At 52.4% G+C, this 27,874-nt stretch overlaps 1 protein-coding gene across 1 annotated transcript in view; it reads left to right on the plus strand.

Moving 5' to 3' along the window:
- The window catches only part of LOC119966923 (dynein heavy chain 8, axonemal-like), a 1,786,259-nt gene that overhangs the window by 895,912 nt on the left and 862,473 nt on the right, over positions 1–27,874 (plus strand). The window contains exon 36 of the mRNA XM_038798881.1: positions 1,528–1,727. Within this exon, the coding sequence (XP_038654809.1) occupies positions 1,528–1,727 (200 nt within the window). The remainder of the gene's footprint in view (positions 1–1,527; positions 1,728–27,874) is intronic.

Below are 27,874 nucleotides of genomic sequence, written 5' to 3' on the forward strand. Positions count from 1 at the left end.
AGAGAGACCCTTACCCGAGACCCTCATAAGAGAGACCCCTACCAGATACCCCCATGAGAGAGATCCCACCAAAATGGAGATCCCTACATGAGATAGACCCCTTCTTGGAAGTCTCCCCATTATGGAACTCCTCCATTACACAGAATCCTGCCTGGAAATCCCCCATTCGAGAGACCCTTGCCTGGAAGCCCCCCATTACAGCGACCCCTGCCTGAGATCCTTCCCTTTCCAGAGACCCCTGCCTGGTGGCCGCTCCATTACAGAGAACACTGCATGGAAGTCCCCCATTACAGAGACCTCTACCCTGAAGTGCCCCGTAAGGGAGACCCCTGCCTGAGAACTAGAGAGAGTCCAGGTATAGAGAGTAAAATAAAATCACTGTTTTAAAACTCACCTGTGCATTCACCTGCTGGCTCACACAGAGAAAATAACACTTGTAACCTTAGAAATGGAACACCACATCAGCTGGTTTAAATCCCTAAAACCTTTGATCTGTAATGCTTTCATTATTATCACTGTGTGGAATTGATTTTACTAGGCTGTGATTGAAAGCTTGCACAAAGAGCCAGCTGTCTGGATTGTTTCCTCTTGCCTGAGTGGATTTCTAGTAGCCTGTTGTGAAACTAACCATAATGTTTACAGACATCTAGCTATGGTTGGCAGTTCTTGTGCCACATCAAAGCCAGTTAAATGCTCTCTTTTTCTCTGCAGAAAGTACTTAATTGCCTTTGATGTAGTCCAAAAGCTGTCAATCATAGCTAGATATTTATAAACAGTGTGGTTCGGTGGGTTGGCCATGCTAAATTGTTCCTTAGTGTCCAAAGATGTGCAAATTAGGTGGGGTTACGGGAATAGGGTGGAGGGGTAGGCCTCGGTAGAATGCTCTTTCAGGGTGTCGGTACAGAATCAATGTACCAAATGGCCTCCTTCTGCACTGTAATATTTCTATGGATCATTTCTATGGGTGGAAAATGGATTGTGAATTGGTTGATAGACAGAAAACAGATAATGAGAATAAATGGGACCTTTTTTGAGAGGTTTACGGAGGGTTTCATGCTTGGACCTCAACGGATGTACAAAAATGACTGGATGAGGGAACTAACTGTAACATTTCCAAGTTTTCTGATGACATAAAATTGTGCAGAATTGTGAGTTGTGAGGAGGATGCAAAGAGGATGATTTAGAAAAGTTGAGTGAGTGGGTAAACACATGGCAGATGCCGTGCAATGTGACTAAATGAAAGGTTGTATACTTTGGTGTGAAAAGCAGAAAGGAAGAGTATTATTTAAATCGTGATATATTGAGAAGTGTCAGTGTACAAAGGGATCTAGGTGTTCTTGTACACCGGATAATGAAAGTGGTGAGGCAGGAAAAGCGTGAATATAGTATTGAGATCGAGAATCAGCCAAGATCAGGATGAATGGCGGTGTAGGCTCGAAGGGCCAAATGACCTAATCCTGCTCCTAGTTTCTATGTTTCTATTACTGTAAAAGATTATGACTGACGGTAATGTTCATCTTTTTTTAGGATATCTGCATATCATCTGTGAAAGAGAAGGACATTGAAGCAAAATTAAATCAAGTGATGCAAACCTGGACCAGTCAGACGCTGAGTTTCTCTCCATTTAAGAGTCGAGGTGAACTATTGCTAAAAGGACTCGAAACAGCAGAAATTATAATGATGATGGAGGATAGTTTAATGATCCTGAGCTCTCTACTCAGTAACAGGTACAGGCAACAAATTACAGCACAGGCATTATTCATTTGCAAGATAAAGATATCAGTGTTCGGAGGGTTGAACACTATGTTAATCAATGATGAGTCTTGAAATTGTGACACTAATGAAGATTAATACTATTATTAAAAGGTAAATTCTAGTAGTTTATTTCCTACTCACAGTGAGAAAGTACAGCAGTAGATACCGCTCCCCCCTCATCCCAGTTGGTGCCATCCAAAGATGCCGGCTCCCTTCTGGGCCGGTTTTTAACTTGGGATATTAACGAGCCCCACTGTTGGCCCTCTGCCCTTCAGTGGTGGAGTTTGTATTCCACCCAGGGGAGGTCGTCCCGGTGGGCCCCGTAGGGGCTATAACATCCTATCCCCCCTAAAGTCTGCTAATCGCTTGTCATGGAGGGTGGAAGGGGATGCCTTCTTCACTTTACCCACAGTTGTTCCTCCAGCCATTTCGGGGCTGGGTCCGGGGGGTATAGCATGCTGGGGATCATCATTATCGAGCCAATTGTCTGAGCGGCGCCGTCGGCGACCATTCCCTGGCAAGGCCATCATCCAAAATTGTGGATTTCTGAGTCTCCATGTCGAACTCCGAATCCTCCACCTTTCACATCTCAGTGTCAGGGCCCCTAGGGGGGAATATCCACAAACCGTTTGTTCAGGGCAGGTGGGACTAAAAGACGGCTCATCAATATATAATCTTTATTGTCACAAGTAGGCATACATTAACACTGCAATGAAAGTACTGTGAAAATCCCCTAGTCACCATATTCCGCAGCTGTTCGGGTCACAGAGGGAGAACTCAGAATGTTCAATTCACCCACGCAGACATGGGGACAACGTGTGGACTCTGCACAGACAGTGCCCCAAGTGGGAATCGAACCTGGGACCCTGGCGCTATGAAACAACAGTGCTAACCACTGTGCTACCGTTAGTCCTGATGGTGGCATCCTACTCTGGAGGTTGTCCACACCATCTTCTCCCGTGTTTTTGCCCTGTAAGATGCCAGTCCAGTCAATCCTACCTGGTGTCCACCAGGTACCGACTCTGAACTTTTAGACGTATATTGTGTCAAAAACATGTGCCCTGCGTCTTTCTGCTTCGGTTCTGTCTCTGGAGATCCTGTCTCCGTTCCACTTTCCTGCTAATATTGAGGAACATTAGACTAAGGCGGATTCGCAGCCTTTGGCCCATCAGCAGTTCCGCTGGTGTCACTCCGGTTGTAACGTGTGGTGTGGTACAGTGACTGAACAAGAAAAGCGCCAAACTCGTCTCCACGGATCCTGTGACCTGTTTCCTCATGCCCTTCTTGAACATCTGCACTGCTCGTTCAGCCAGACTGTTTGAGGAATGGTGTTATGGGGAAGTCCGGATGTGCTTTACCTCATAGTAATAATATTTTTATTGTCACAAGTACATTAACACTGCCACTATAATAATAATCTTTATTGTGACAAGTAGGCTTACATTAACACTGCAATGAAGTTACTGTGAAATCCCCTTGTTGCCACATTCCAGCGCCTGTTCGGGTCACAGAGGGAGAATTCAGAATGTCCAATTCACCTAACAGCATGTCTTTCGGGACTTGTGGGAGGAAACTGGATCACCTGAGGAAACCCATGCAGGCACGGGAAAAACATGCAGACTGCACAGACAGTGACCCAAGCTGGGAATGAAACCCAGGTCTCTGGCGTTGTGAAGCAACAGTGCAAACCAATGTGCTACCGTGCTGCCCCTGTGCGGGATAGGGTGGGGTGGACAGAGGAGCGAACATGGGTAGGATGGGAGAGCCAGTGCAGACTCGATGGGCTAAATGACTAACACCTTATGCCAAGACAGTGACCCCTAGTTCTGGACTCTCCAGTGACAAGGAAACAGTATCGCAACATTTACCCTGTTAACGCCTCTCTGAACTTCATACAATTCAATGATGAGAAAACGAAAACTTAGTAGAGAAGAAAATGAAACAGACTGCACAGCCTGTGAAATTCCAATGTGCATTGGCCCTAAGTGCAGGAATATTGGGCGAGATTCACCGATAATCGGCGCGATGGCCCGATCCCAGCGCCAAAAACGGCGCAAATCACTCCGGCTTTGGGCCCCTCAAAACGTTGCAAATTCTCCGACGGCGTCACCACAAAAGATGCACCCCCCCCCCCCCCCCCCCCGGGCCAAGACCAGTCAAAATGGCCAGCCGCCACGCAGTGCCGAGATTCCAGGAGTGGGACATCGAGGCGCTCCTGGATGCAGTGGAGCAGAGGAGAGAAGCCCTGTACCCTGGACACGGCCGGAGGGTCACACCAGCCGGCTCCTGTGGAGGGAGGTGGCAGAGGCCGTCAGCGCTGTGCCTGCCACAACAAGGACAAACGTCCACTGCCACAAGGAGGTCAATGACCTAGTCAGGGCAGCCAGGGTGAGTAACCCCCTTCCCACCTCCGATGTGCGGCACAGCCCTAGGTGCAACTGACATGGCTGCACCCACCTATGCAGGCTGCAGTGGTAGGATGGGTTGCGAACCTCTGAAACACAACCGCTGGTCCGCATGTATATGTCAGCCTAACACTGTTGCCCTTTATCCCTGCCACCCACCCGCCCCCACAGGAGAAGCGCGCACACAACAACCGGGAGCGTGAGAGGACCGGAGGGGGTCAACCTGAACTGCGACCACTCACCATCCATGAGGAGAGGGCCCTGGAACTCACAGGCGGATCCGAGGACCGGAAGATTGTGGATGCAGAGGTCAGGGGTGCACCACCAAGTGAGACCCTCCATGGCCTGCCCCCCTTTTCCTCTTCCCCCATATCCCCCTTTCCCCAGATCCCCTTCCCCATATCCCCATTTTCCCCTTCCACCATATCCCCTATATCTCCCTTCCCCAATATCCCCCATATCCCTCTTCCCCCATATCCCCCTTCCCCCATATCTCCCTTGCAAATATACCCTCCCCCATATCCCCCATATCCCCTTCCCCATGTCCCCATATCCCTTCCCCATCTCGCCCATATCCACCTTCCCCATCTCCCACTTCCATCATGTCCCCTATATCCCCCATATACCCCTTCCCCCATATCCCCTTCCCCCATATCCCCACATCCCCTTCCCCATATCCCCTTCCCCATATCCCCCTTCCCCCATATCACCCATATCCCTCTTCCCCCATATCCCCATTCCATCATGTCCCCCTTCCCTCATACCCACATATCACCCTTCCCCCATATCCCCATTTTCCCAATTCCACCTTCCCCCATATCCCTCATTTCCCATTTCCTCCATATCCCCCTTCCCCATATCCCCATATCCCCTCCCCATATCCCCCTTCCCCATGTCCCTCATATCCCCTATGTCCCCTTCCCCCATGTCCCCCATATCCTCATATTCCCTCCCCCATATCCCCCTTCCCCATGTCCCCATATCCCCTATATCCCCTTCCCCATATCCCCCATATCCCTCCCCCATATCCCCCTTCCCCCATGTCCCCCATATCCCCCTTCCCCCATGTCCACCATATCCCCATATCCGCCTTGCCACATATCCCCCTCCCCATATTCCCCATATCCCCTTCCCCATATCTCCCTTGCCCATATCCCCCTTCCCCATATCCCCCATATCTCACTTGCCCATACCCCATTCCCCCATACGCCCATATCCCCTTCCCCATATCCCCCTTCCCCATATTCCCCATGTCCCCTATATCGGCCATATTCCCCTTCCCCCATATCCCCTTCCCCCATATCCCTCACATCCCCTTCCCCATATCCCCCTTCCCCATATCCCCCTTCCCCATATCACCCATATCCCCCTTCTCCATATCCCCATTCCACCATATCCCCCTTCCCTCATACCCCCATACCACCCTTCCCCCATATCCACATTTTCCCAATTCCACCTTCCCCCATATCCCTCATTTCCCACTTGCCCCATATCCCCTTCACTATATCCCCATATCCCCTCCCCATATCCCCCTTCCCCCATGTCCCCTTCCCCATGTCCACCATATCCCCATATCCCCTCCCCCATATCCCCCTTCCACCATGTCCCCCATATCCACCTTCCCTCATATCCCCCTTCCCCCATATTCCCCATATCCCCCTTCCCCATATCCCCATATCTCCCTTGCCCATATCCCCATATCCCCTTCCCACATATCCTCCGTATCTCACTTGCCCATATCTCATTCCCCCGTATCCCCCATATCTCCCTTCCCCATATCCCCCTTCCCCATATCCCCCTTCCCTCATGTCCCCTATATCCCCATATTCCTCTTCCCCCATATCCCCCTTCCCCATATCCCCCACATCCCCTTCTCCATATCCCTTTCCCCATAATCCCTTCCCCATATCACCCATATCCCCTTCCCCCATATCCCCATTCCACCATATCCCCCTTCCCTCATACCCCCATAACCCCCTTCCCCCATATCCCCATTTTCCCAATTCCACCTTCTCTATATCCCTCATTTCCCACTTGCCCCATTTCCCCCTTCCCCATATCCCCTCCCCATATCCCCCTTCCCCATGTCCCCATATCCCCTATATCCCCCTTCCCCCATATCCCCCTTCCCCCATATCCCCTTGCCCCAAAACCCCCATATCCCCCATATCCACCTGCCCCCATATCTCCCATATCCCCCCTCCCCCATATCTCCCCTATCCCCCTTCCCTTTTATGGGAGTGGCGTTTTCAGAACCCCAAAATGTATCATGGAGTTCAACCAACCTCTCCCTTTAACGTATTGTTGGTTTTGAAGCACACGGCTTGGTCTCCATGTTTGGTATTACAATTATGGACACATGGGTTTTTAAACACAAAACAGTGTTTATTCCATAAATTCAACTTAACCTTTTTAAATAAACATTGGAAATCTTAACACCCCTTACTTCAAAGATAACCCCGAAAATAATACAACACTAAATAATCCCTCAAAATGTTCCTTCAAACCTCCAAAAGATTTAACACCTTTAAACAGAAACACATCAGGTTAAAGACATTACTATTATGAGTTTAAATCACCCAAAAGATTCAGAGATAGTCTTTCATGACAGAGATCACGGCAGATCCAGCGAGCTGCAAACACAGACGCACCCAAGCTCTTTTCCTCAAAACTGGCTTTTCCTTTAAAACAGCTCACAGCAAACCAGCCATGCACTTTTTAACTGCTGTCTCAAACTAAAACTAAAACTCCCAAAAAGCAGAAGTGAGTTCAACTCAGCGAACCCCACCCTCTGACATCACTTCAGTAATATGAGCTGCACCATTTCTTAAAGGTACATTGCTTAAATATCTATTTCTTAAAGGTACTCTCACATGAGACCTCTGCCCAAGAAAAAAAATAAACCATCAACTTCAAAATGGTTTCATTTTTCACTTTTGCACCATCCACTAAGAAATGTACACAGTAAATATACTTTTTCGTTTCACAAAAAAAACAACACACGCAAACAGTCATAATAAAAAAGTCCATCTTTCCTTTTCTTCTTCCTCCAACCGAAATCCTTCTCGATTGACAATCTCTTTGAACAAGAAAGTCAATGCACGATCCGTCCATTCCTCTATGCCTCGGCAATTTTCTTTAAAGTTAGATACTTCAGTTCAGATCACAGAATCCCTTCCAATTCTCCAATATAGGAGCATTGGTTATCACAGCTTTCAGGCAGTCGCATGCCTGGTGAAAGTCCGCTGTCCACTGAAATTTTTGACTTTTCTTCAGTGGAGTAATCACGCCACAAAACCTTTGCACAAAGGCTCGATCAAATCCACTCATGCTAAGAAATCGCATTATTTCCCTTTGTCTTGAGGGTGCCGGAAACTCCTCAAGGAAAGTGATTTGGGCTTCTCCAAATTCACTTTCGGCTAGGTTCATCACCAAACCCGCCTCGTGAAGTCGATCGAAGAATTCCAAACAATGTTTTAAATGTTCGTTCCACATCTGGAAGTTGGAAATAAAAGTAGATTGTCCCACTTTCTCAATGCAATCCTTCAAACATGGGATAGGGTAAGAGTCCGTTCTTGTAATTGCATTCACCTTTCGATAGTCCACACACAACCATTGGGTACCGTCTGGTTTAGGTACCATCACTATGGGTCAGCACAATTGGCTGCAACCCACTTCAATTATGCCATTTTCAGCATACTCTCAATCTCTCTGTTGACCTGTAGACCTCAAAATTGTGCCAATTTTAAAGGATTAAGTCTGTATGGATGTTGTTTGATAGGAACAGCATTTCCCACATCTACATCATGTATAGCCATTTTAGTACTTCCCAATTTATCTCCACAAACTTGCCCATGTAATAGCAATAACTCTTTCAGGTCAGTTCTTTTTCCTCTGGAAGGTAACTTAACAATTAATCCCAATTTTTAAGAACATCCTCATTTTCCAATTTAATTTGAGGTATATCAAATTGACAGTCATCTGGAGTTGGTTAGTCACTTTGAGTTGGAATCATTAAAACTTCCTTTTTCTCTCCTTCCCTTTCAAAGTACTTTTAAAGCATATTCACATAACACACTCAGTGAGTCTTCCTTCTATCTGGTGTTTTTAACCACATAATTCAAAGAACAAGAACAAAGAAAATTACGATGTGGAGATGCCGGCGTTGGACTGGGGTGAGCACAGTAAGAAGTCTTACAACGCCAGGTTAAAGTCCAACAGGTTTGTTTCAAACACTAGCTTCCAGAGCACTGCTCTTCCTCAGGTGAATGAAGAGATATGTTCCAGAAACATATATATCGACAAAGTCAAAGATGCCAGACAATGCTTGGAATGCGAGCATTTGCGGGTAAGGTAGATTCCACCAAGCCTTCGACTATGACGCTCCTTCTCATTATCCTCATCACTATCATCCAACTGTACGTTTCCCTTTATGTCTGCCAATTTTAAATGACTTTGATGTTTCATGGCCATTTTCTGAAGTTCAAACTCCCTCTCTTTATCTTTTTCCCTTATCTGTATCTCCCTTTCTTTTTCTTTTGTTCTGCTCGGGCTATTCTTTTCTCCTTTCTTATTTCATAGAATTTACAGTGCAGAAGGAAGCCATTCGGCCCATCGAGTCTGCACCGGCTCTTGGAAAGAGCACCCTACCCAAGGTCAACACCTCCACCATATCCCCATAACCCAGTAACCCCACCCAACACTAAGGGCAATTTTGGACAATCAGGGCAATTTATCATGGCCAATCCACCTAACCTGCACATCTTTGGACTGTGGGAGGAAACCGGAGCACCCGGAGGAAACCCATGCACACACGGGGAGGATGTGCAGACTCTGCACAGTTCTTCTCTCTCCGTTACTATCCCCCCCCCCCCTCTCTCTCTCTCTCTCTTTCTTTTTCCTCTCTCTCTCTTTCTTTTTCCTCTCTCTCTCTCTCTCTCTCTCTTTCGGATTCAAGCAGCTTTAATTCTTACCCATGTTCCATTTGTTTAATTTGCAACTGAATTTTTGCCATTTCCAATGAGTCAGACTCTATCTCAGGCAACTTTAAATGCTTAATCACCACCATAATTACCTCATCTTTTCGCATTTTGTCAGGTAATTTTAACTGCAATGTTTTTGCCAAATCTAACAGTCTGCTTTTAGTCTCTGTCCGTAAGGTACTGCGTGTGACATTCTCCACCCGTAAAAACATCTGAGCCTATGAAAGAGCCATTGTTCACAACACACCCCCCACTTAAACTTAAAATACCACACCAGAAAAGCAACAATCCTTCACTTTCTTTAAGTTCACAAAAGCCAATCCAATAAATAGACTTTTATCCCGGACGAGCTCCCAATTATGGGAGCGGCATTTTCAGAACCCCAAAATGTATCATAGAGTTCAACCAACCTTTCCCTTTAACGTATTGTTGGTTTTGAAGCACACGGCTTGGTCTCCAGGTGTGGTATTACAATAATGGACACGTGGGTTTTTAAACACAAAACAATGTTTATTCCTTGAATTCAACTTAACTTTTTAAAATAAACATTGGATCTCTTAACACCCCTTACTTCAAAGATAACCCCTAAAATAATACAACACTAAATAATCCCTCAAAATATTCCTTCAAACTTCCAAAAGACTTAACACCTTTAAACAGAAACACATCAGGTTAAAGACATTGCTATTATGAGTTTAAATCACCCAAATGATTCAGAGATAGTCTTTCATGGCAGAGATCACAGCAGATCTAGCTAATTGCAAACACAGACACACCCAAGCTCTTTTCCTCAAAACTGGCTTTCAACGGTTCTCTCACATGACATCCCCCATATCCCCTTCCCCATAACCCCCTTACCCCAATATCCCCTTTCACCCATATCCCACATATCCCATTTCCCCGATATCCCCTTTCCCCCATATCCCCTTCCCCCATATCCCCCTTAACCCCCACATCTCCCTTCTCCCATATTCCCCTTTCCCCATATCCCCCTTCTCCCATATCCCCATATTCCTCTTCCCCCATATCCCCATCCCCATATTCCTCTATATCCCCTTCCCCATATCCCCCTTGTTCCTTATCCCCCTTCCCCAAATCCCCTTCCCCAAATCCCCCAAAGCCCCCTTCCCCCATATCCCCCATTTCCCCCATATCCCCCTTATGCCCATATCCCCCTTCCCCCATATCCCCTTCCTCCTTATCCCCTTCCCCAAATCCCCCATTTCCCCATATCCCCTTTATGCCCATATCCCCCTTGCCCCTGATCTCCGTCTGTGTGTCTAACCAGGCTGCTGTATTGTGTATTGCAGGACCAAATATCGACGCACCCGTCCCCGCGGATGCCAACCGCCCCCAGGACGATCCAGGGCGGCCACGAGCCTGGGACAGACCCGGAGCACCAGGGAGACGACACCCCCACCTTGTGCGAGTCCGGCAACGCCGGCGGGCCAGATCCAGCGACGAGGGGGGCAGCCACAGGAACAGGCCCCGTCGCAGCCGACCCAGGAAACACTTACCCAGGACACACCTACCCAGGACACTGACGCACAGGACACTGACGCACAGGACACTGGCGCACAGGGGACGGATCGACAAGAACCACCACTCCAGGGGACCATGGACCTTGGGTCAGAACCTACACCAGCGCTCATCTCCTGCACCCTCCAGCATCGCAGAGACACTCACCTCGGTTGGGCACTTTAGCGTAGAGGCATCTGGTAAACTATCTGGTGCGTGCAACACAGCCGTCCCGGTACAGTTGGTGGAGGCAGGAGCAGCCGAGGGGCCAGGTAGTCGCAGGGCAGACCGGCGCAGGCAACTATCTGTTACCCAGCCGGGTCCCAGGTTCCTGGAGTTACCACACCCACCCATAAACCTGATGCAGTCACGGACCAAGGGACGATCAAAGGGAATGACAGCCAGCTTGCGGCACCTGCAGATGAAGGCAGAGGAGTCCACCCGTGTGCAGGAGCAGGGAGTGGTGACGGTCATACGTGCCACCCAGCCAAAACCGCAAGGGTGGCATCCGCGGTGGAGGCAATGGGGGTGACGGTGTCAGACATGGGGAGCAGTATGCAAAGCTTTCCGTGCAGGCGGCGTCTGTGGCTAAGGATATGGCTGCCCTGTCACAGGAAGCCATGAGCCACAGCCAGCAGCAGATTGCAGAGGCGCTCAACGTCATGGCCCAGTCTCAGCAGGCAATGGTCCAGTCTCAGCAGGCAATGGCCCAGTCTCTGCAGGCAGTGGCCCAGTCTCAGCAGGTCATAGCTGAGACATTGGCGCCATTGCCCAGGTGTTGGCCGGCGTCACCCAGACACAGACAGGGATGGCCAACTCCCCGAGCTCCATGCCTGCAAACTTGCAGACCCTTGCCGATACCATGGCGGGCCTCTAGGACTGGCAGCGCCAGGTTTCAGGGGAGCGTCGGATGGTCAGTCCTTTCACATCCCCGACCCGTGTAGAGGCCCGAGGGCCATCGGGCACCCCGAGGGAGGAGGAGGTGCTGGGGCCCATTCCGGGTCCCCCTGTAGGGGAGGTCCCGGAACACTGCAACACCTCGAATCCACCCCCCCCCCCCCCCCCCCCCCACCCGCATCTTCCGTCCCAGATGCATTTGGTGGGCAACGGGCAGGACAGGCTGGCAGCTCGCCATCCCAGTTGCCCGAGCCGCAGCCTAGCATATCTAGGCCGGTCCGCCCCAGGAACCGGCCGTCAAAGGGGTCCCGAGTCACAGAGCAGGAATCACAGGATTCCACCTCCAGTTCTGCTGCACCGTCTGGGGAACCACCTAGACGTAGTCAAAGGGCCCCGTAAGGCCAAACAATTAGACACTGAGTAAGTTGGCATGGGCGCAGGGCATAGATTGGTTATAGGGGCTAGGGTATGTGTATAGACTGTTTGTTATTAAAATCACTTTCACACCTACAGAAGCTGCCTTTGTGCTCTGTCCAATGGGGTGTAGTGTGAGGTTAGCGCCAATGTGTGTGTGTGAGGGGTGATAGAACGCCGGCCTCAGGTGAGTGCGCCCCCCCACACTCCCCCCGGGTCGCCCTCGCCACCCCCCAGGTAGACGACAGGACCGTGCGCTGCAGGGACGGTCCGGGTGGAGGGTGGTACTGTGACCATGGGTCAGGTATTGTCCAACGATGTAGAGCCCAGAGCTCATCGCAGAGCGGGTCGTCATCATCTTCCATGGACTGCAATAGACACGCTTCCACCGGCGACCGTGTGAGCCCGACCCGTTGTGCCTCAGGTGGATGTGCAATGGAGGCGTGGTATGCATGTGGAGGGCTGGTTTAGCTCACTCAGCTAAATCGCTGGCTTTTAAAGCAGACCAAGCAGGCCAGCAGCACGGTTCGATTCCCATACCAGCCTCCCCGGACAGGCGCCGGAATGTGGCGACTAGGGGCTTTTCACAGTAACTTCATTGAAGCCTACTCGTGACAATAAGCGATTTTCATTTCATTTCATTTCATGCGGGTGGGGTGAGGGTAGGCGTGGTGGGTGGGGTGAGGATGGTTGGTGGGGTGTGGGTGGTTGGTGGTGGGTGGGTGGGGTGAGAGTGGTCGGCTGGTGCCGTGGTGTGTAGTCTGTGCTCCTACATGGCGATTCCCACGCCCCAGCCCATGAACCGGGCGGCGATCAGCCTGTCCTGTGTCTGCTGGCCCAGCCGGTAACAGTGGGCAGCCTCCTGTCCATGTCCAGCCCGTCTGTCCTGACCATTGCCCTCGTCTTGCTGCTCCTCCACTTACCCTTCCTCTGCCTGCGGCACATCGCCCCTCTGCTGGGCTATGTTGTGCAGGACGCAGCAGACCACAACGATGCGGCCGACCCTGTCTGACGGTTACTGGAGGACCCCTCCAGAGCGGTCCAGGCACCTGAAACGCATCTTCAGCAGCCCAAAGCACGTCTCTATCACATCCCTGGTCGCTGCATGGGCATCGTTATAGGCATCATCAGCCACGACCTCAACGGGTAACCCCTGTCACCCAGCAACCAACCCCTCAGCCGGGGATGGCGTCCCTCGAACATGGTGGGGTTGAAAGATTGCGCCAATACGAATGAGTCATGTACACTGCCCGGGTGCCGGGTGCAGACGTGCAGGATCATCATGCGGACCATCTGAATGTTCATGGAATAGGTCTCCTTCCTATTTGTGAACACGGCCCTGTTATCCGCAGGTGGCCGCACGGCGACGTGCATCTCATCGATTTCCCCCTGGATCATAGGCAGCACGGTAGCATTGGGGATAGCACAATTGCTTCACAGCTCCAGGGTCCCAGGTTCGATTCCGGCTTGGGTCACTGTCTGTGCAGAGTCTGCACATCCTTCCCGTGTGCGTGGGTTTCCTCTGGGTGCTCCGGTTTCCTCCCACAGTCCAAAGATGTGCAGGTCAAGTGGATTGGCTGTGATAAATTGCCCTTAGTGTTGGGTGGGGTTACTGGTTTATGGGGGTAGGGTGGAGGTGTTGACATTGGGTAGGGTGCTCTTTCCAAGAGCCGGTGCAGACTCGATGGGCTGAATGGCCTCCTTCTGCACTGTAAATTCTATGATGGGCATCCTGGCCATGGCAGTGAAGCCCGCTGCCAGGCATCCTGGCTGGCCCGGTCCACAGAGAACTGGATGTAACGGTCCACAATGGCACAGATGGCATCTGTCACTGCACGGATGCACCGGTGCACTGATACCTGGGCAGCACGGTAGCACAAGTGAAATGAAAAATGAAAATGAAATGAAAATCGCTTATTGTCACCAGTAGGCTTCAATGAAGTTACTGTTAAAAGACCCTAGTCGCCATATTCCGGCGCCTGTTCGGGGAGGCTGGTACGGGAATCGAACCGTGCTGCTGGCTTGCCTTGGTCTGCTTTAAAAGCCAGTGATTTAGCCCAGTGTGCTAAACCAGCCCCAAGTAATGAGCAGTGTGGCTTCATAGCGCCAGGGTCCCAGGTTCGATTCCCCGCTGGGTCACTGTACGGAGTCTGCACGTTCTCCCCGTTTCTCCGTGGGCTTCCTCCGGTTGCTCCGGTTTCCTCCCACAGTCCAAAGACGTGCAGGTTAGGTGGATTGGCCATGATAAATTGCCCTTAGTGACCAAAGGAGGGGTTATTGGGTTACGGGGATAGGGTGGAAGAGAGGGCTTCAGTGGGTCAGTGCAGACTCAATGGGCCGAATGACCTCATTCATGCACTGTTCTATGCGATGCTGGACAGGTCCCCACTCGGCGGCTGGAATGACCCTGCGGCATAAGGGTTCAGGGCCACCGTAACCTTGACGGCCATGGGGAGAGGGTGCCTACCCCAGTGCCACGTGGTGCCAGGTGTGCCATCAGGTGGCAGATATCGTCGACGATTTCCCGGCTCATCCGGAGTTTCCTCCTGCATGACTGGTCCATGAGGTCCTGTTACGACGAGCGGGGCCGGTACACACGGGACCTCATCAGGCATCTCTGTCACCGTGGCACCACCACCTCCTCCTCCTCCTCGTCTTGTCGTGCATGCGGCCTGCTAGCCTGGGCACCTGCCACCTGCCTCCCTGCAGCACGCTCCTCTGCGGCAGCCTCTGCCGCCTCCATGGCAGCTCTTGCTCCTGCTCCCCCAGGGCAACGTGTAGAAGTGCGGCTCCCGACAAGGCGGCCAACATTACTGGATGATCACCAAACATAACAGCCTGCAGGGGCTAGGGGGTGGGGGGGGGGTGGGGGTGGTGGGGGTGGATAGACGACATTTCATCATTGCTCGTGCCCCCTCCCCCCCACCCCCGCAGCCAGGTGCCATGAGCTGCATGGTCGCGACTGTTGGAAGTTGGCACCTGGCCAGGCGGGCAACGTCCCCAAACCCACTCCTCCCCGGCACTCGTCCTCTCCTCCCTGGTACTTGCCTTCTCCTCCCCGGCACTCGCTCCCTCCTCCCCAGCACTCACCCCCCCCCCCCCCACCCCCACCCCCTGCACTGACCCTCTCCTCCCCGGCACCCTCTGGATAGTCAGAGGCTTTTTCCCAGGGTAGAGGGGTCAATTACTAGTGGGCATAGGTTTAAGATGCGAGGGGCAAGGTTTAGAGGAGATGTACGAGGCAAGTTTTTTTTACACAGAGGTAGTGGCTGCCTGGAACTTGCTGCCGGAGGAGGTGGTGGAAGCAGGAACGATAGTAACGTTTAAGGGACACTTTGACATGAATAGGATGGAAATAGAGGGATACGGACCCAGGAAGTCTGGAAGATTTTAGTTTAGACGGGCAGCATGATCGGCACAGGCTTGGAGGGCCGAAGGGCCTGTTCCTGTGCTCTACGTTTCTTTGTTCTTTGTTCTTTTGCCCATGCCCTCTCCTCCCCGGCACTTGCCCCCCCCCCCCAGCACTCGCCACCCCCTCTGACCCGGCACTCACCCTCTCCTCCACGGAACTCACCTCCCCCCTCCCCCTTCCCAAGCACTGGCACCCCTCCTCCTCCCCGGCACTTGCCCCCCCTCCTCCTCCCCGGCACTTGCCCCCCCTCCTCCTCCCCGGCACTTGCCCCCCCCCTCCTCCTCCCCGGCACTTGCCCCCCCCCCCCTCCTCCCCGGCACTTGCCCTCTCCTCCCCCCCTGCACGCGTCCACCCATCCACCCCGGCACTCGACACCCCTGCCCCTCTCCCCGGCATTCTCCCTCTCCCCCGGCACTCGCCGTCTTCTCCCCGGCACTCACCCACCCCTCCCTCCTTGGCACTCATCCCCCCTCCTCCCCGGCACTCCCCCCCCCCCCCCCCCCCCCCAGCAATCGCGCCCCCTCCTCCCCGGCAATTGCCGTCTCCTCCCTGGCACCCACCCCCACCCCCACCCCCTCACTGGTACTCGGTCTCCCCTCTCCACCTCCCCCTCCACCCTCCCTCACACACTCCCCCCCACTCCACATCCCCTACACTCCACACACACACTCCCACTCCATACACCCCCTACTCCACCCCCCTACTCCACGCTCCCTCCCACTCCTCACACCCCCCCACACCATACACCGCCACTCCACCCCCCTACTCAACGCACCCTCCCACTCCTCACCCCCCCACTCCATACACCCCCTACTCCACCCCCCTACTCCACACACCCTCCACTCCACACACCCCCCACTCCACAGACCCGCCCCCCCACTCCACACTCTGTCCACTCCACACACATCCACTCATCCCCACCAACTGCGGCTGCACTGACACTTCTGTGTCCACCCCACGCCGAGACCTACCTCCGCGGTGGCCGGCGCCAGCCATCACAACTGGCGTGTCGCGTTTTGCGACACGCCGCTCGGAGAATCGTGGGTTGCCTTTTTCACGGCGACCCGTGAATCTCCAGCCCAGATGGGCCGAGCGGCCTGCCATTCTCAACCTGTTCACGCCGGCGGCAACCACACCTGGTCGCTGTTGGCGTGAACATAGCGCGAAAGGTGAGTTTGGGGCCTGTGGGGGGCGGAGAGGGGATCGAGCACCACGGATGTGCTCGGGAGGGGACTGGCCCGCGATCGGTGCCCACCGATCGTCGGGCCGGCGTCTCCAAGAGATGCACTCTTTCCCCTCTGCCGCCCCGCAAGATCAAGCCGCCACGTCTTGCGGGGCAATGGAGGGGAAGACGGCAACCTGCGCATGTGCGGCTGACGTCACTAAGGCGCCGCCGGCCGTGTCATTATCGGCGCGCCGCCTTTGCGCCAGCGTCAAGGCCCGGCGGCCGAGTTCCATGAAACGCCGCTCTTAGCCCCCCGGAGGAGGGGGAGAATGGGGGCGAGGAGTAGCCTTCGATTCCGTCGTGAAACACTCCGGGTTTCACAACGGCGTCGGCTGTTGCGGAGAATTCCGCCCCAACCCCCACTCCACTCACCCCCCGGGGCTGTTTAGCACAGGGCTAAATCACTGGCTTTGAAAGCAGTCCAAGCAGGCCAGCAGCACGGTTCGATTCCCGTAACAGCCTCCCCGAATAGGCGCCGGAATGTGGCGACTAGGGGCTTTTCACAGTAACTTCATTTGAAGCCTACTCGTGACAATAAGCGATTTTCATTCACACCCCCTACTCCACACACACACACCCACTCCACAGAACCTCCCACTCCACAAACCCCCCTACTCCACTCCACATACACAGCCCCCCACTCCACACACACCCCCTCCCACTCCACACGCCCCCCACCTCATACCCCCCACTCCACACACACACCCCCACTCCACACACCCCCACTCCACACACACAAACCCACTCCACATACACACCCCGCCACTCCACACATCCCCGACTCCACACACCCCCACTCCACATACACACCCCCCACTCGACACACACTCCCTCCCACTCCACACCCCCCCACCTCACACGCCCCACTCCACACACACCCCCCCACTCCACACACACACACACCCACTCCACACACACACACCCACTCCACACACACACACCCACTCCACATACACACCCCGCCACTCCACACATCCCCCACTCCACACACCCCCACTCCACATACACACCCCCCACTCGACACACACCCCCTCCCACTCCACAGCCCCCACCTCACACCCCCCACTCCACACACACCCCCCACTCCACACAGCCCCACTCCACTCACATACAGAAACACACACACACCCCGCTCCACACATCCCCCACTCCACACACCCACACTCCACACACACACACACACCCCACTCCACAGACCGCCCCACTCCACACACCCTCCCCAACTCTACACCAACCCACAAATTCCGCATAACCCCCCACTCCACACCCACTCCCACTCCACACACACACACACCCTCATCCCCACCAACTGCGGCCGCGCTGACACTTCTGTGTCCACCCCACGCCGAGACCTACCTCCACGCTGGCCGGTCCCACAACTAGTATCACAACTAGTTGACGCCGTTAAATAGGTGGTTTAATGGGACTTCGGCACATCCGGCCAGGAGAATTCGGACGGCCCCAGGTCCCATAGCGTTGTGCCGGTCCTCGCCATTCTCCGAGGTGGGTGGCACGATTTGCATCTGAGTGATTTTTATGGGGGCCGGAGAATTCGGTAGCCGGCGGGGGCGGGATTCCCGCCGACCCCCGGCAATTCTCCGACCCGGCGGGGGATCGGAGAATCACCCATTAAGTCACCCATCTTCACTGTAAATGAGTTTTAAAAAATTAATTTTGAGTACCCAATCATTTTTTCCCCCCAATTAAGTGGCAATTTAGCGTGGCCAATCCACATCCCCTGCACATCTTTGGGTGAGTGGTGAGACCTGTAGTGATCCTTGCTTGAGTGTGTACAGAAGGGGCTGATGGGAAATGGAAGTACCACCAGGGGCAGCGTGGGGATATATAAGAAGGATGCCAAAGGCCCGCCCTCACTCACTTGGACTGGAGAGTCAAGGAGGCAGGACTGGCCGGAAGTTTGAGCTCAGGGCTGCTAGTCTTTGGGCCTAGTTGCAGAGCATAGAAAAGCAGTATATTCACAAGTGCAATTCTGTAAGTAAAAGCCAATGAAGCAATTTATTGTGGAGCACAATAAACCATCCTTCAACTTCTGAACGACTTCGAGCATTCTTTCAAGAAACATAACATGGTACAGGAGTGGCTTCTTTGAACAGAAGGAACCAGCGCTACCAGCAAAAGCAACAGGCAGGCCGCCCGACTGTGGAAGACTTCGCAGCCTCTCGACTCCAGACGACCTTCTGAAACAGTGGATCACACGCTACTTCCAGGGACAATGAGAACTACAGGTAATTTAAATTACAACTGGAAATTTTTTAAACAGCAGTTTGAGATATACTTGTCAGCTCGGGACTTACATGCAGCCACCGATGACAGAAAAATTGGACTTTTACTCAGATCGGCTGGCCAGCAGGCGGTAGACATTTATAACTCTTTCACATATGCTGATACTGAAGATAAAACCAAGTATCAAGTGATAGTCGCAAAATTTGATGAACACTGTAAATCTCAATCCAATGAAATCATTGAAAGATTCACCCTGCGTAACAGATTCCAAAAAAACGAGGAGACTATCTCCCACTTTGTAACAGATCTACGCTTGCTAGCACAAGGCTGCAACTACGGTGATTTAACAAACTCACTCATCAGAGATCAACTAATCTATGGTCTTGGAGAACACTTCCGGTCAGCAAGCGGAACGGTTGCAAGGAGAGGGGCTCCCGTAGCGGCGGAGAACAGGGAAGGGAAGGAAAAGGACGTGCACCCAAACACCCCCCCCCCCCCCCCCCAACAAACCGGTCATCGGAGGATCCTCGGCAGCGGCGGCAGCAGGAGCGGCCCAGCGGTGAAGGCAGGAGCGGTGCCCCCCCCCCAAGGGCCGGAGCGGAGTCTCCACACCCCCCTCCCCCCCCCCCAGCGCGGTCCCTGAGCAGCATCTCCACCCCCCCCCCCAAGGACAAAGGACTGGACAAAATCCTCTCTCTCCCTCTTGCGTGAGTGAGGAGAGAGGAAGGGGGGAAAAAAGAAGAGGAATTTTATTTTAAAAAGAAAACTGTTAAAGAGAAAGGGGGAGGGATATATATATTATTTTCTCTCTTTTTACACCCACTCCCATCAAAGTAAGCCCACCTGAGAGGAGTTACATAAAAGGGGGGGGAGAAAATAATTAATAAACAAATAAATAAAATAAAAATAGGGTGCGGAGAAAGGGGGAAAAGAAAAACAAGGGGAGAAGAAAAGATGAAAGGGAAGGGGGAGAAAAAAATGCCAGAAGGGAGCCAAGGGAAAGGGGGCACCAGAAGCAGACGGGACAAAGGGCAAGCCAGCTCAGGCGAGCGGATTAGCACACGAAGCGGCGGGACGGATGTATCGCCGCATCAAAAAGAGCCGGACAGACAGGTGCCCTCTCCCCCGGGGCTAGAGGGGGGCTGGAATTGGAAGGAAGCCTTTAATAAGGTGGTGAGGGAGCAGCTGCAGGCAATCAAGGCAGAGGGGAAAGCAGACGCAGAAGCCGCAGTACAGGCAGCAGTGGCCAGGGCCCTGTCAGGGGTGCAGCAGGTTCTGACCAGATTGGAGGAGAAAATGGATGCCCAAGGGAAGAAACTGGAAGCTCAAGGGGAGAAACTGGAAGCCCATGAGGCAACCATTAAAGAGCTGGAGAAAGCAGCGACAGACATGAGCGACCGGGTCACGGCCCTGGAGAGGGAAGTGGCGAGACTGGGCACAACACAGGGGAGCCTGAAGGGCAGGGTAGACGACCAGGAAAACAGCTTGAGACGGCAAAATGTTAGGATAGTGGGCCTGCCAGAGGGGACCGAGGGTAGAAACCCCACAGCATACGTGGCTGCGATGCTGGGCAACTTAGTGGGGAGGAACGCTTTCCCCACCCCACCGGATTTGGACAGAGCACATCGGTCGCTGCGCCCGAAGCCCAAGGCAGGGGAACAACCGAGAGCAGTCATAGCCAAACTGCACCGATACCGGGATAGGGAGACAATCCTGCGCTGGGCCAAGGAAAATAGAGCCTGCAAATGGGAAGGGCACACCATCCAAATTTATGAAGATCTTGGAATGGATATATCTAAAAAACGGGCTGAGTTTAACAGAGCGAAAGCAGCTCTCTACAGGAGCAAAGTGCGTTTTGGTATGCTGTACCCAGCGAAACTCTGGGTCACATACCAAAACAAGGAATATTTCTTTACAGCCCCTGCTGAGGCGAATAGGTTTGTCGAGGAGCACGAGCTGGAAAAACACCAGGTTGGGTAGGTACGAGGGACCCCTGACAAGGAGCAACGACACGCCAACGGGTAGGATGGGGGAAGAGCGGGCAGAAAACCGTAGAGGCCAGGTAGAGGAGAGGCGAGACAACAACCTCCGAGAGGGGAGCCACCGTACTAGCAGGAAAGCTAGCGCCGGGGGCACGCAACAAAGCAGATGCCGCAGCGCACCCCCAACAGGGGGGAAGGCGCCAGGCAGGGGAGGGGGGGGATCACCCATCAAAGTCGGGAGAGAAAATGGGGACAGGAATAGGGGATAGAGGGGCAACGGAGGGGTATACGGGGGAGGAGGGTAGAGGGAGAGACCAGGGGGGGGGCACACAGGGAGTGAGAGACCAGGGAGGGGAAAGGTAGGGACAAAGGGACAAAAGAGGCCAGAAAAGGAACAGAGCTACAAAGTACCACAACCAAGGGCTCGGAACAAGGAACCGCTGCGAGCACCCACCCAGTACGGTCTGTGGGCAAGGGGGGCCCCCAGAGTGCAGGGGACTACCCGCGTGGCGGACACACAGTGGACGGCCATGGCGGGTGCCCCCAGGACAAGGGGAAACCCCGGAGCGGAGAGACCCGACCGCATGGGGAGAGTGGTGGTAGCGGCCATCCTGGAAGGCCCCCTAACAAAGGGAAACCCCAGAGGGCAGGGGCTCGTCCACCAGACAAACATGTTTAATCCCACAGGAACGAGGGGGCAGAAGCCCCCCACCAGGATAATCACCTGGAACGTAAGGGGACTTAACGGCCCAGTGAAGAGATCTAGAGTCCTCACCCACCTCAGAAACATGAGGGCCGACATAGTCTTCCTCCAAGCGACGCATCTGAGGGAGCAGGACCAACTGCGGGTAAGAAAGGGCTGGGTGGGACAAACCTACCATTCCTGCTATGGGACAAGGGCCAGGGGGGTGGCGATACTGATCGGCAAGAGGACAATGTTTAGGGCGACAAAGACGGTTACAGACCCAGGGGGGGCGGTATGTCATGGTCAACGACCCAACCCCTGGATGGGGCGCCGGTAGTCCTAGTCAACGAGTACGCGCCCAACTGGGACGACACGAGCTTCATCAAAAAGACCATGGCAGAAATCCCGGACATAGCGACGCATCGACTAATCATGGGGGGGACTTCAACTGTGTACAGGATCCAAAGACGGACAGATCAAACCCCAAAACGGGGAAAACCTCAAACATGGCAAGGGAACTCGGTCACTTTATGGAGCAGATGGGAGCTGTGGACCCCTGGAGGTTTGCCCAAACGGGGGAGAAAGAATTCTCCTTCTTCTCCCCAGTACACAACGCGTTCACCAGAATTGACTTCTTTGTGGTGGGGAAAACGGTGCTTCCAGGGATAGACAAAGTGGAATACTCCGCAATTGTGATATCAGACCACGCCCCACACTACATGGACGTGCGGCTGGAGACGGGAAGGGCCCAGCGCCCCACATGGAGGTTTGACGGTGCCTTACTAGCTGACAAGGCCTTCAGCGAAAGGATAGCGCGGGCCATAGCGGAGTACACGGAGAACAACCAAAACGGGGAGATATCATCCTCCACGTTCTGGGAAGCGCTTAAGGCCGTACTAAGAGGGGAAATCATTGCCTTCAAAGCGCAAAGAGATAGGGAGGAAAGGGTGGCTAGGCAGAAGCTGGTCGACTCCATACTGGTGGTAGACCGTAAATACTCCGAGGCCCCGACCGTAGAGCTCCTGGCGGAGAGAAAAGAACTACAAAGGAACTTTGACCTGCTCTCCACCAGGAAAGCAGTGCACCAACTCCGGCAGGCGCGCGGGACCCTGTACGAACACGGAGACAAAGCCAGCCGCCTGTTGGCACACCAACACCCGTTGATGCTGACAGGGTCCTAGACTTAGGTTTTGGAGCTTTGATGGGGGGGCAACCTCTGGTGCGGCAATGCTGTTTAACTGCATGCATTTATCTTTGTCAGACTGTACGAGCAGGAAAGTCCTGGCTCTAGGCGGGCATGTCCCTTGACCAGAGGAATGCGTTAGTTGAATAACATGGTGCTCCTGGTCCCTGCGGTTCCTCCGACCAAGGGTGCAGCACCTCTGTGAGTCCTCCTCCAGTGGTTCAGGGGAAACGTCTCGCATATCTCCTGAAGTGTTGCAATTTTGAAACAGTGCTAATCTTGTTGTGGTAATATGCAGCTGTGGCCTGTATGTCCAGCAGCTCCACCTGTCATTCCGTTTTGTCCTCATCATCAATATTATAATTAGGGAGGAGTCCCAAAAAGTTAAGTTCCAGTAGTTTATTTCCTACTCACAGTGAGGAAGTACAGCAGGAGCTGGTTTAGCACACTGGGCTAAATCACTGGCTTTGAAAGCAGACCAAGGCAGGCCAGCAGTACAGTTCAATTCCTGTACCAGCCTCCCCGAACCGGAATGTGGCGACCAGGGGTTTTTCACAGTAACTTCATTTGAAGCCTACTTGTGACAGTAAGCGATTTTTACTTTCATTTTCAGTGGATAGCCCCCCTCATCCCAGCCGCACCATCCGAAGATACCGGCTTCCTTCTGGGATGTCTGTTATCACAGGGAATTAATGAGCCCTGCTGTTGGGCCTCCACCATATCAGCGGGAGAGCTTGTATTCCACGATCCCCACGGGGATATCGATCAGGTCATCTCAGTGGATCTCGTGGGAGTTCTAAAAGACCAATGGGCATAGACCCTGACACTTGTTCCTAGGAGCCGCCACTCACCTGAATGGAGGGTGGGGGTCGGGTGGGGAGGGGGGGGGGGGGGAGGGGGAGTCTGATACTAATCACCTCCATTTCTGACATGCCCTGGAGATCCTGGACTCTCTTCTCCACACTCTCCCATGAGAGGGAGAGATCCTGGACTCTCTTCTCCACACTCTCCCATGAGAGGGAGATCTTGATGGCCCTTTTCAGGTCCAAAAATGGTCAGTTATCATTTTCCTCTGGATTGCTACATTGTTAACTTTGCACACAAGGCGGTCCCTCAGCATCTCCAGTAGGGATGGCCCATAATCTCAGTACTCAGCCAATTTGCGTAAGCGTGCCAGAAACTCAGTAACGGACTTCCCCAGGGTTCTCACAGCTGTATTGAACCAGTATCTTTGGACAATGAGCAGCGATTTGGGGCATAGTTGTCTGCCACAAACACAACCAATTCGTCAAACGCCTTGGAGTCTGAGGGCCACAGGGTAGGTTAGATTCTTTATAACGCTAAAAGTGAGGGCCCCACAGGTGATCAGGAGAATCACCCTCTGGCAGTCCTCTCCAGTAATGGCATTCGCCCTGAAAACGTAACACATATGCTCAGCATATTGAGCCCAGTTCTTCTATACTCGCGTCAAAAGTGTCGAGCCTCCCGAAGAGTGGCATTTTTGAACCAGTGCTCATCTTGTTCCCCTGTGGTCATATGCAGCTAAGGTCTGCATGTCCAGCAGCACCACCTGTAGTTCTGTTTTGTCCTCATTGCCAATATTATAATTAGGGAGGAGTCCCGAAAAGTTAAGCTCCAGTAGTTTATTTCCTACTCACAGTAAGAAAGTACAGCATTGGATAGCCCCCGTCATCCCAGCCGGCACCATCCGAAGATACCGGCTTCCTTCTGGGACGGCTGTTATCTCGGGGAATTAATGAGCCCTGCTGATGGGCCTCCACCAAATCAGCGGGAGAGCTTGTATTCCACGAACCCCACGGCGATATGAATCAGGTCATCCCAGTGGATCTCGTCGGAGTTCTAACAGACACCAACAACAGTTTTAGAAATGGTTGTAAAGGAAGAGTGAATGTTTTAAAGGAGAGGTTGAGCAGGGTAAACTTCAGAAATTTGGAGAGAAAAGCAAATTTCTGTGGATGCTGGAATCTGAAACAAAAACAGAAAATACTGGAGAATTTCAGCAGGTCTGGCAGCATCTCTGGAACTTTGACAAAGAGTTATCCAGACTCGAAATGTTAGCTCTGTTCTTTGTTCACAGATGCTGTCAGACCTGCTGAGATTGTCCAGAGTTTCCTGTTTTTGCTTCAAAAATTAGGAAGGGGCATACTGAACATTCAGCCAGATATTGTGCCACCTGGCCCTTCTGACTCAATATGCCTCAGCTTTGACCCTTGTTTTCATGCGCTGCATTCCCCTTGTAACATCGTGATAACTCAAACCTATTAGATACATAGCACTTGCTGAAGAAATTAAGCAACTGGTGGAATTTGTCAAAGTCTTTGAAAATGTAGTTTTTTCTCGAATTATGTTTCCTACAACTCCATATTTGAACCTCTGTGGTCAATGGGTGGATCTGCACGAGATGAAGTGCAGAAGTTAAAGAAAGCTCAACACGATCTTCCCCAAGATAGTTAGGGATAGGCAACAAATGCTGGCCTTGCCAGGGACATCCTCATTCCAATTAATCGTTTCTTTAAAGTTTCTGTCCTTGTCACAGTGTCGTAGTCAATATTTTCCCAGCTTCTGTACTGTGATAGAAAGATTCAAACAGCATTCATTAGGTAAGCAAAACTGAACTTTATTTTACGAATTACAACTGCTAGCAGTATTGGCTGAGACTTGAAGTCGGAAGGCAGTCAAGTACAAACTGCTGGTGCCCTTCCAAGTCTGCAATCTCACAAAAGAATAAGATGATTTTTATACATTATAGGATCAAGATAACATGAATACAGCTTGGTCAGGAATTTGATCAAAAGTAAAACATAAGTAATAATCATTACAAAGGCGTCACCTTGCTGACCTTTAGGGGACTGGGGTCTCATATCATTATCTTGTCTTTGTTTTAAGAGATGGAGCAAATTTGTTTAAGTACAGGAAGAGACAGTTTTTTAGCTTATCGTATGTATTTAGACTGCTCTGGTCTCATGACGAACGCGCCTTATCCGAGTTTTAGAGTCAGCCAGTTCTCAGGTCAAGTTGACCTTGGCTGTTTGTATTTGTGCCTTAGGTTATGTGAAGTCAGTTTAAATTCAATTGTACCAAGAAAACTTGACTAGTTTTCCCATCATGCCATTACTTGCTTCGCACAATACCACGCTCCCCCCTTTTGTCATATCATGACAACTAGCTAAATAGGTATATCCATGATTCGTTTGAAAATGCATTTACACAAGCAGGCAAGCAATCCTATCCCTAGTAGCATTAGTAGTAGTAGAATAAAGGCCTTAAAGATCCAATCAAATAATCCATGACCCAACCACCCGAGCCAACCCAGCGGGTTATCGTCGTGAAATTCACTGCCAATTTCTTGAATTTGAGCAGCCTGTTTCTTAATATGGTCGGCCAGATTAGTGATATTTTCAGAGCCATCTGGAATGTAAGTACAGCACTCTTGGCCCACAATAGCGCACGTTCCTTCCTGCGAGGCTAACAGATAATCCAAAGCCAGTCGATTTTGTAATGCCACGGTCCGGACAGCCACTAGCTCAGCTGAGACCTCGGCCAGTGCCTGTCCAGTGTCCCTGGCTTCTGTTGCCGTTACGTTTGCCAGATGTTCCAATGCTGAGGCCATGTAGGTCAGTTCATTGGATGCCTTGCCCGTTCCGTACAAGGGAAAGGCCATCATAAGGAACTGTTCCGTTTTAGAAATTGTTCTTTTTGCTAGCGAGGGGGAGTGCTTATGGGTGGGTAGGTGACACATTTGGGGTATTACTTGGGTCACTGTCTGTGCGGAGTCTCCACGTTCTCCCCGTGTCTGTGTGGGTTTCCTCCAGGTGCTCCGGTTTCCTCCCACAGTCCAAAGATGTGTACTAAACCGGGCCCGGTCAAGTCCTAGCTGAGGAGGCTGTTAGTTCCTGAGCCCCAGGAGAATACGGCGCATGCATATCTAAATGTGCCGAATAGATCAGTTAAATACACCCCAGTGAGGGTGTGGTCCGGATCACAACATCTCGTGAGGTTCGATGAATCTTGCGAGTTGTCTGTGACGGTGGTGGCACATTAATTTAAGTTAGTCGCTGAGTTCTAAGCAGTCACGTAAGTGCTCTTCTGTCTCCTCAGACCAGCACTGCACAACCTCACGGTAGCATGGTGGTTAGCATCAATGCTTCACAGCTCCAGGGTCCCAGGTTCGATTCCCCGGCTGGGTCACTGTCTGTGTGGAGTCTGCACGTCCTCCCCGTGTGTGCGTGGGTTTCCTCCGGGTGCTCCGGTTTCCTCCCACAGTCCAAAGATGTGCGGGTTAGGTGGATTGGCCATGCTAAATTGCCCGTAGTGTAAGGTTAATGGGGGGATTGTTGGGTTACGGGTTACGTGGGTTTAAGTGGGGTGATCATTGTTCGGCACAACATCGAGGGCCGAAGGGCCTGTTCTGTGCTGTACTGTTCTATGTTCTAACCTTCTTAGCTGGATTCTCCCGCTTGAGTTTCTGCTTGTAAGCTGGGAGAAGGAGCACAGTCTTATGGTCTGATTTCCCAAAATGCAGTCGGGGGATGGAACGGTAGGCACCCTTGATTTTTGAGTAGCAGTGGTCAGAGTGTTGTCACCCCTGGTGGGACAGGAGATGTGCTGGTGGAATTTTGGCAGTACACTCTTATGGTTGGCCTTGTTGAAGTCTCCGGCTACGATGATAAAGGCCTCCGGGTGTTCTGTTTCATAGTTGTTTATGACTACAGTTCATCCAGCGCCTTCCTCACTTCTGCCTGGAGTGGGATGTAGACCGCTGTGATAATGGCTGAAGTGAACTCACATGGAAGATAGTGTGGGCGGCACTTTACGGTCAGGTATTCCAGGTCTGGGGAGCAGTAGGTCACCAGAGTCGCCACATCCAAGCACCAGGAGGAGTTGATGAGGAGGCAAACCCCTCCACCCTTCGCTTTGCCTGAAAATGCCGTGCGGTCTGCCCGGTGAATAGAGAAGCCTTCAGGTTGTATGGCACAGTCCGGTGAGGCGGGGGGTGAGCCATGTCTTTGTGAAACAGAGCACACAGCAGTCTCTTACTTCCCTCTGAGAGGTAAGTCTGGCGTTAAGTTCATCCAGCTTGTTTTCAATCACTTGGACGTTTGCCAGGAGTATGCTGGGGAGAGGGGTTTTGAAACCGCGTTGCTTCAGTCT

Source organism: Scyliorhinus canicula, chromosome 6, assembly GCF_902713615.1.
Source record: "Scyliorhinus canicula chromosome 6, sScyCan1.1, whole genome shotgun sequence".
Taxonomy (NCBI): domain Eukaryota; kingdom Metazoa; phylum Chordata; class Chondrichthyes; order Carcharhiniformes; family Scyliorhinidae; genus Scyliorhinus; species Scyliorhinus canicula.